This window comes from Camellia sinensis, chromosome 5 (assembly GCF_055761805.1).
Source record: "Camellia sinensis isolate YWXY chromosome 5, ASM5576180v1, whole genome shotgun sequence".
Lineage (NCBI taxonomy): Eukaryota > Viridiplantae > Streptophyta > Magnoliopsida > Ericales > Theaceae > Camellia > Camellia sinensis.
The window spans coordinates 154,522,573-154,531,249 of NC_138965.1; the positions used below are offsets into that span (position 1 = coordinate 154,522,573).

General features: G+C 39.8%; 1 protein-coding gene across 1 annotated transcript; it reads left to right on the forward strand.

Annotated features, from left to right (window-relative positions):
• Positions 1-339: 339 nt before the first annotated feature.
• On the forward strand, positions 340-8,411 carry LOC114308137 (cysteine-rich receptor-like protein kinase 10). The gene is made up of 7 exons (XM_028253629.2): positions 340-1,493; positions 2,388-2,519; positions 2,622-2,761; positions 6,354-6,564; positions 7,098-7,335; positions 7,420-7,570; positions 7,672-8,411. The coding sequence occupies exons 1-7, from the start codon at positions 422-424 to the stop codon at positions 7,978-7,980; spliced, it is 2,253 nt and encodes a 750-aa protein (XP_028109430.2). The 5' UTR covers positions 340-421; the 3' UTR covers positions 7,981-8,411.
• The last annotated feature ends 266 nt before the right edge of the window (positions 8,412-8,677 follow it).

Genomic DNA, 8,677 nt, shown 5'->3' on the forward strand with positions numbered 1-8,677 from the left:
GTTGCAAAGATATACTAGACAGAGACTTCAAAGCATGTGAGAGACGGCTTTCATTCTTCAATGTTTCTAAAACTGTGTTTTCGAAAATAAAAACAATAAAAAATTTAGAAACGCTATCATTTCATTTTTGTACAAAAATAACTTTTCAATATTTTCTACAGAGTAAGTTGTTTTCACAAAAAAAAAAAAAAAAAAATGGCCAAACAAATTTTTTTGTGTTTTCCTGAAATAGAATGGAAAACGGAAACACAATCAAACATGCATACGGCACCAATACCACGTAAGCATCCCAAAGGGAAAAGTCCTGACCTTTTCCTACACCTTGTGGAATCTAGACTGGTTGGTAGACAAGTTAATCTTCAGGTCCTAAAATATCGAAAACACATCCCTGAAAGAATGATCAGATGAGTTTCTTTCTTCAATGTCGTTCAAAATCGTTATCACCGTCTTCTTTGTACTAGTCCTTCCTCTAGAAGTGAGCTCTTCAGAGCCCAAAACCTGGATCAATGCCGGTTACTGGTATTCCGGTGGCGAATCCCCAGTTCCCGACATAGATTCAACTCTATTCACTCACCTTCTGTGTGCTTTCGCATATATAAACTCGTCCACTTATGAGCTCTCCATCCCCTCCTCTGCCGAACAGTACTTCTCCACCTTCACTAACATCGTCAAACAAAAAAACCCATCCGTCATCACAATTTTATCCATCAGGGATGGCACCACAAACTCTTCAATTTTCTTCTCAATGGTTAGCCAAGCTTCTCACAGAAAAACTTTCATTCAATCCACGATAAAAATAGCCCGGCTTTACGGGTTCCAAGGCATAGATATGTGGGGTGTTTCACTGAGTACGGACATGAACATGACCAATATGGGAACTCTGTTTGACGAATGGAGAGCTGCTATAAACTCCGAATCAACGAGTTCACGACTCATCTTGATCATGTCTGGTCATTACTCACCTGTCGTTGATTCCGACAAATACCCTGTAAAATCAGTGGAAAGGAACTTAGATTGGGTTCATATTATAGCATATGACTATTACTTGTCCAAAAGGGATAATTTTACAGGTGGTCATGCTGCTTTGTATGACCCTTCAAGCAATCTAAATACTGACTACGGTATAAAGGAATGGATTGGGATAGGATTACCGGCTAGTAAGATGGTTTTGGGCTTGGCATACCACGGCTATGCTTGGACACTTGTGAACCCTAAAGAGAATGGAATTGGTGCACCAGCGAGAGGTTTGGCTATTACACAAGATGGATCTATGAGCTACAAGTACATCAAGGGGTACATGAAAAGTTACAAACTTGCTTCAATGTATAATGCAACTTATGTAGTCAATTACTGCACATTTGGGTTGTTTTGGATCGGATTTGACGATGTGGAGGCGATCCGAACTAAGGTTTCTTATGCCAAGGATAAGGGGCTTCTGGGTTATGCGGTATGGCAAGTGCCCAATGATGACAATTGGGTGCTTACTAAGGCAGGTAAGTCATAGATTGTTCAAGCTCAGGTTGAGAATTGAGTCTTACAGTCTGTTTGTTTCAGCAAAAAAACATTTCTGTATTTATGGTATTTGGTATGACAAAAACAGAAGTCAATGGAAAAGCTTATTTGAGCGGAAAACGTTTCATTTCCACTTTTCCCACCTTTTTAAAGGTGGAAAACTTTTTCCAGTATAAAATCTTATCAACCACCACACCACTACTGCTGCAGCCGTCCCACCACCACCACCCACAACTATTTTTGCTGCCACCAACTCCACCACTTCCCCAACAAGTAACCATCAGTTTCAGGATTGCAATCAAAGGAAAACATTTTTTACTGAAAACATTTTTGATAAATATTTTCTGTAGAGGAAAATATTTTCTGACAAAACAAACAGAACGCTATTATTGCTTCACAACACCTGATCTAGCTGGAATTTTGAGTATGTTCATCTCATCATCATGCTACAATAGGTAAAACTTATATATAGACATGTAATCAATGAGGTTTGTCAACTTCCCATAACATCTGCTCTATATGTGAACACGTTTATGGAAATTTGAAACATAAAGAATAGTAGTAGCTTGAATTAAAATTAATGGTCACTTGCTAGGAAAAGACAGCTCATGCCATTCTTTCAGTATCCCCTTTGGGCTCACATTGACTACATAAGAGTTCAAGGCATGGATTTGAGGAGAGATTTGCAGAAGGAAAGGAAAAGAGGAGGGAAAAGTGAAACAAATTAGTTTACATTTTATTCACTTCTCCTTTCTCTTAATTAATCTCTTTCTAAATTCATGATCCAAACACATACTAAGAGTATAACATATGCCAAAATTTGCAGAGCATCCTTATTGTCACATTCTGATCAATTTAATTACCTACTTGTGCAGCTCTAGGAGAAGACAAAAAACAAGGAAACAAGAAATGGTTATTAGTGATTCTGCTTCCTACAATTTGTGTACTTATTTTCCTACTAGGCACTCTATTGTGGTATTTGCAGAGAGGGGTACTCAAAAAGAAAGGTAACTATTCACAGTTTTCAGAGTTCAACATTAATAGTCATTAAGTATATGTTATTTAGCTAAAAAATGAAGATATTAACATATTTAACTTTTATATTTTAGTTATGAGGATAATGGCTACAGGAAAAAAATCGGAGTCTCCTAATCTACAAGTATTCAGTTTTGCGGACATCAAAGCGGTCACAAATAACTTTTCAAGTGAAAATAAGCTTGGACAGGGTGGATTTGGACCTGTTTATAAGGTAATATTTGGTGACCCAATTTATGTATTCCAACTTTCAAGAAGAAAAATACTTAAGATGTATAGTATTGTAGGTTTCTACGGTACATGGATTTTTCTAAATGTATGACGTACACGTGTTGGACACTCGACACTCGAGTCAAAGTGTGAGATGTGCATTTGACATGTGTAGTTGGACTTTCACCTAGCAAACATACTTAGTCATTCTAGTTTACTAGAAAACAATGCATACTGAAAGAATTTATGTATTATTGATTGATTGATTACAAGATTGTTGTGTTGATATATTGTATTACAAATCAGAGTGGCATTATATAGGAGAGGGTTTGGGTTAGTGAGTGGTGGTAGTGGATGGTAGTGGAGGTGGTGGGTGGTAGTGGAGATGGTAAGTGTGTTAGGTTTAGTGGGGTGGATGTAGTGGGTTAGGTTAGTGGGTTAGGTTTAGTGTACATTAACAGCCCCCCTCAAACTCAAGGAGGATAGGAACTAACCAACTTGAGTTTGAAGAGAGTAACAAAACAGAAAAGTAAACTGATAAATAAAAAAAAACAAAACAGGATAGGAGACACGGTATGGTCGTGTCGGACCGTTGTAGCAGACAGTTTACGGGGTCATGTCGGACCGTTGTAGAAGACAGTTTACGGGGTCATGTCGGACCGATGTAGCAGGACAGTTTACGGGGTCATGTCGGACCGTTGTAGAAGACAGTTTACGGGGTCATGTCGGACCGATGTAGAAGACAGTTTATGGGGTCATGTCGGACCGATGTAGCAGGACAGTTTACGAGGTCATGTCGGACCGATGTAGCAGGACAGTTTACGAGGTCATGTCGGACCGATGTAGCAGGACAGTTTACGAGGTCATGTCGGACCGATGTAGCAGGACACTGTGTGGTCGTGTCAGACCGATGTAGAAGACAGTTTATGGGGTCATGTCGGACCGTTGTAGAAAGTTGTGGTGGTGCACCAAGGGGGCGACTTAGGGAGTGCGCCATGAGGTGACTTGAACATGATACTGTGTATAACCCCCCCTCAAACTCAAATAGGTGTGAAGATAAAAACCTATTTGAGGTTGAAAAGAGATTGATAAAGCTGACCGGTGTAGAAGACACTGTATGAGTGTGTATATAGGCTGCCCAAAAAAAAATATACATGGATGTAGATATCGAGCCCTCAAAAGTCGTGTCCTCAAAAGGTGTGCCCGTACCCTCAAAAGGCGTGCCATCAAAAGGCGTGCCCGAATGCATCAAAAGGCGTGCCATGAAAAGGCGTGCCAGTTTGTCGGCGAGAAGAGGCGCGCGATGCGCGTGGCTACCTCGGCTATTTAACCAAGACGGAGCTGAGGCCGAGGCAGAGGCTGAGACAAGAAACTGAGAGAAACCTCTGAAAAATTCTGCGTTGTGCTGAGAGAGAGAGGTTGTAACACTGTTGTGCAGAGAGAGAGAGTCTGTAACACTCTGTTGCGAGAGAAAATGGCTTCGTCGTCCCGTGGTCTACTTACTCTCTTTCCCGATCTCAACGAGTCCACAAGAGAGATAGCAGGTGCGGTGTCCCGTGAACCTCAACCAAACACCACTGGGTTTGCTCCGTTGAACTTTCCGATGCAGTCGGTGGAGCAAAAAATGGCTGTGCAGTCGGATGTGGAGGCCAATCAGTATACTCTGAAGGCATGTGTGGAAAGCATGACGGCGGTCACAAACTTGTCGAACCGGCTGCAGAGTAGGACAAATGAGGTGCAGCATTTAAACTCCCAGCTGGCTCTGCTCCAACGCATGTATAAGGATGCGCGAGCAGAGATAAGCGTGCTAAGGGCAGAAAACAAGGAGCTGAAGCGGAAGGCCACCGTGATGTTCCGATTTGGAGGACCGTCATATGCGGCAGTGGAGGAGCAGGGAGGAAATGTGCTCGGTGGCGTGGGAAACACGGAGGCAGCACCGGCAAGGACTGTTCAGGACGGAGGCAAAAAGAAGAGACCGGCGGCAGAGTAGAGAAGGGATGTCGGTGTGGGGCCGTCTGCAGAAAAGAAAACAAAGCCGTTGCTGTGGGTGTTGGAATTGCCTTTTTTTTTTTTTTTTTTTTTTTTTTTTTTTTTTGTGTGTAAAATTCTGATCGGGATTGATCCCCGGCTATGAATAAAAGATGGTTGTTGTGCAAAAGGCCTTGGTATGCATGTAATGTCGCATGATCCATATACCCCAGCTGATAAAGCCTGTGCGAGTGGTGTGGACTTGGTCTCTTTGGATGAGGAGAGATGTTTTTTTTTTTTTTTTTTTTTTTTTTTTTTTTTTTTTTTTTTTTTTAAATAAAAAAGAGATATATATAGATATATATAAAATAAAGGAAGTGGGGAATAAGGGAATTTTGGGCGGTGGATGCAAAGGGAGGAGAGAGAGTGGGGATAGTGGGTCTGTTATGGATAGAATTAAAGTGGGTGGTGGAAACAATGATGGTGGGGGACAAAAAGAGAGAGAGAGGGAATATACCAGAGAGAGAGAGACGGATAGTGGGTCTGGGGTGAACACGCACACACTCTCTCTCTGGGCCAAAGCTTTAAACAAAACAGAGAGCTTAACAATGATAGTTTTAAGAGGTTCTGCGCCGGCGCTGCTGTTATTGAAGCATCAGCAGAAGGATTTTGAAGCAGAAGAAAAATGTCAGGGGAAGAGGGTGTTGTTGCAGCTGAGGCACCTGCACCTGCACCTGCTCCAGCTCTCGGTGAGCCTATGGACATCATGACTGTCTTGCAGCTTGTGTTGAGGAAATCATTGGCTCATGGTGGGCTTGCTCGAGGACTTCACGAAGGTGCCAAGGTGATTGAGAAGCATGCTGGACAGCTCTGTGTTTTGGCTGAGGACTGCAACCAGCCGGATTACGTTAAACTTGAGAATTAGAAAATTTGGGTTTGTCCGGCGGACGGCCAAAGCGAGGCTGCCGCCCGCCGGTGAAGCAGAATTATTAGCTTCTCAACCTTGCTCTGATACCATGAAAGAATTTATGTATTATTGATTGATTGATTACAAGATTGTTGTGTTGATATATTGTATTACAAATCAGAGTGGCATTATATAGGAGAGGGTTTGGGTTAGTGAGTGGTGGTAGTGGATGGTAGTGGAGGTGGTGGGTGGTAGTGGAGATGGTAAGTGTGTTAGGTTTAGTGGGGTGGATGTAGTGGGTTAGGTTAGTGGGTTAGGTTTAGTGTACATTAACACATACAATCCCAAATTATGCATGAAATGCTAAGTGGTACCTTTTGAACATCATTTTATCATAGAAAATAAAAGAAGTATGAGCATGCAGCTGCAAACCCCCATGTGCTTGCTCCAAAATAATGCCATTTCAAATCTTGTCAATTCATCATTCGTGTCCTTTTTGTTTTACTTGGATCTTCTCAAAAACCATTCATAAGCTTTCATTATTCCAAAAATTGAAGCTTAACAAATGATTATGGGCATTACTTTACAATTACATGAGCATTAACTACATACACATAAATGGGTGAACTTTTTGTTTACAGCATTACAGATAACTGTAGAAGCCATCACAAAAACGGCAGCCAATCTGGTTGAATATACTAAATAAGTGCGGTTTTATCAGGGTAAATTACCGGATGGACAAGAAATTGCAGTGAAGAGACTTTCTGAGACTTCCAGACAAGGAGTTGAGGAGTACAAAAATGAGGTTTCACTCACGGCAAAACTTCAACATGTCAATCTAGTTAGACTTCTGGGATTTTGCACAGAAAGGGAAGAAAAGCTGCTGATTTACGAGTACATGCCAAATAAAAGCTTGGATTTCTACCTCTATGGTCTGCAATCTCTTATACTCTCACTTGAACCTTGAAATTTTTTGTTGGCATATTTGAATTTGAATTATGTTTTATTTCGATATGCATACAAACAATGAAAAGTACAATACCATATAGCAACAGTAGAATTGCTAAATCAAAGAGGGTATTAGAACTTCTTAAGGAGTTTTGACCTGGCAACAGACTGTTTGTGCTTCCTAGTGGTAAATAGGTTTTTACTGTCAATTTGCCAAAAAGATGACAGAAAAAGTGCATTTTGTAGAGATTTTTTTAATGTGTATCTTACTTTAACAAAATGATGGCAGTGGTCTTCTAGCCTTACTTCCAAAAACCACTTATCTTTCAGTGCTTAAGTCCATGTTTTTGTGTCTAAAAAGAATTAAATAACAGGAATGGCATGTTGTGGAACACATCACTACTCTTGAAAGAAGTCACTCAAGCTCGAATTTGAGCTCATAGGGTATAGTTTGCACCTAGTTCCTACATCAGTTATCAAGAAATAACTAATTATACATATATCTTAATTGATGCAGATCCGGATGGACGGCCGTTATTAGATTGGGAGAAATGGCTTCATATCATTGAAGGGGTTACTCAAGGGCTTCTATATCTCCAAGAATATTCAAGATTCACAATAGTCCACAGAGATTTGAAGGCTAGTAACATCTTACTAGACAAGGACATGAAGCCAAAAATATCAGACTTTGGTATAGCTAGAATTTTTCAGAAAGATGAACATGAAGCAAACACAAGTCACATTGTGGGAACATAGTAAGTAAATAAACCCTCAAATTTCCCACACAAACATGTTTTATTGTCAAATAATAATTACTTTTTTTGATCACTGACATACAGTGGTTGCGTTCCTCCAGAGTACGTAAAACAAGGTACATACTCCACAAAATACGATGTTTATAGCTTTGGAGTTCTACTCTTGCAAATCATAAGTGGCAAAAAGAATACAAGTCTACACGGTCTGCATAAAAATCTAAATATTCTAGAATATGTAAGTTACTTTGAAAATGTTTTCTATCATGGTTGCGAATGTGAACTACAAGGATGATAAAAATTATTATTATCATTATTTTTCTTTTCTTTTTCTTTCAGGCATATGAACTGTGGAAAGATGGTAAAGGCATGGACTTTATGGATCCATTACTGGATGATTCATCTTCATCATGTAAACTCATGCGATGCATGCAGGTGGCTTTGTTGTGCGTTCAAGAAAAATGGCAAGAGAGACTGTCCATGTTGGAAGTTTCTTCAATGCTCAAAAATGAAACTGAAATGGTGCCAATTCCTCAAAGGCCCGCTTTCTCAACAAAAAAAGATAAAGAAGAAGAAAACAATTTGACACTGCGGCAACAAACTTGTTCAGTTGATGATGCAACAATATCCGAAGTTGTACCACGATAAGTTTTTGGGAAGCAGATTATTTTCCAAGTTCCAACTTCTTACTCTGTTGGTGTAGTTTGCTAAGGAAATTCATCACCCACAGAGGAGGAAGAAAAGAAAGAGCTAAACACCTGGGATTATAAAGAAGTGGCACAGAGTCATAATAGACTAATAAGTGATGGATCTCTGGGTTATTTTAAGATCAGATTGACAGATCAAATATTTAAATATTTTACTAAGTCTATGTTGTTCTTATTGTTTTTATCTTTTACAAAATCAGTCCCAGCCAAGAGAAAGAAGCAAGATTGTGGATTGTTGACAGCCAATGTAAAAGTAGGATCTTTTTAGTTGTTTTGCCTTTTTATGTTTCCAAATGTTAAATGGTAGTGCTTTTTGGATGTCTCATGTTTTTGTTCAATATTGATATTTGAAATGTCGGATTGGATGTCCTATTCCATGGTCCCTAGAGTATGCGTTTCATGTGACTTGGTCCTCTAAATTTCAATTTTGTCAACTCCGTCTCTAAAATTTTCATTTTGACTCAAATTGGCTCAATTTCAACTGCCATCTAATAGGCAGAGCTTTAGCCCACCCGTGCCCGAAACAAAAACATCAAAGTGGTAAAAGCATCAATTGTGAGATGTTGGTAAGTAATGCCAATTTGTAGTAGGCATAAAATCAAGCAGGTTGTGAGCATTAAAACAACAACGTGAATTTA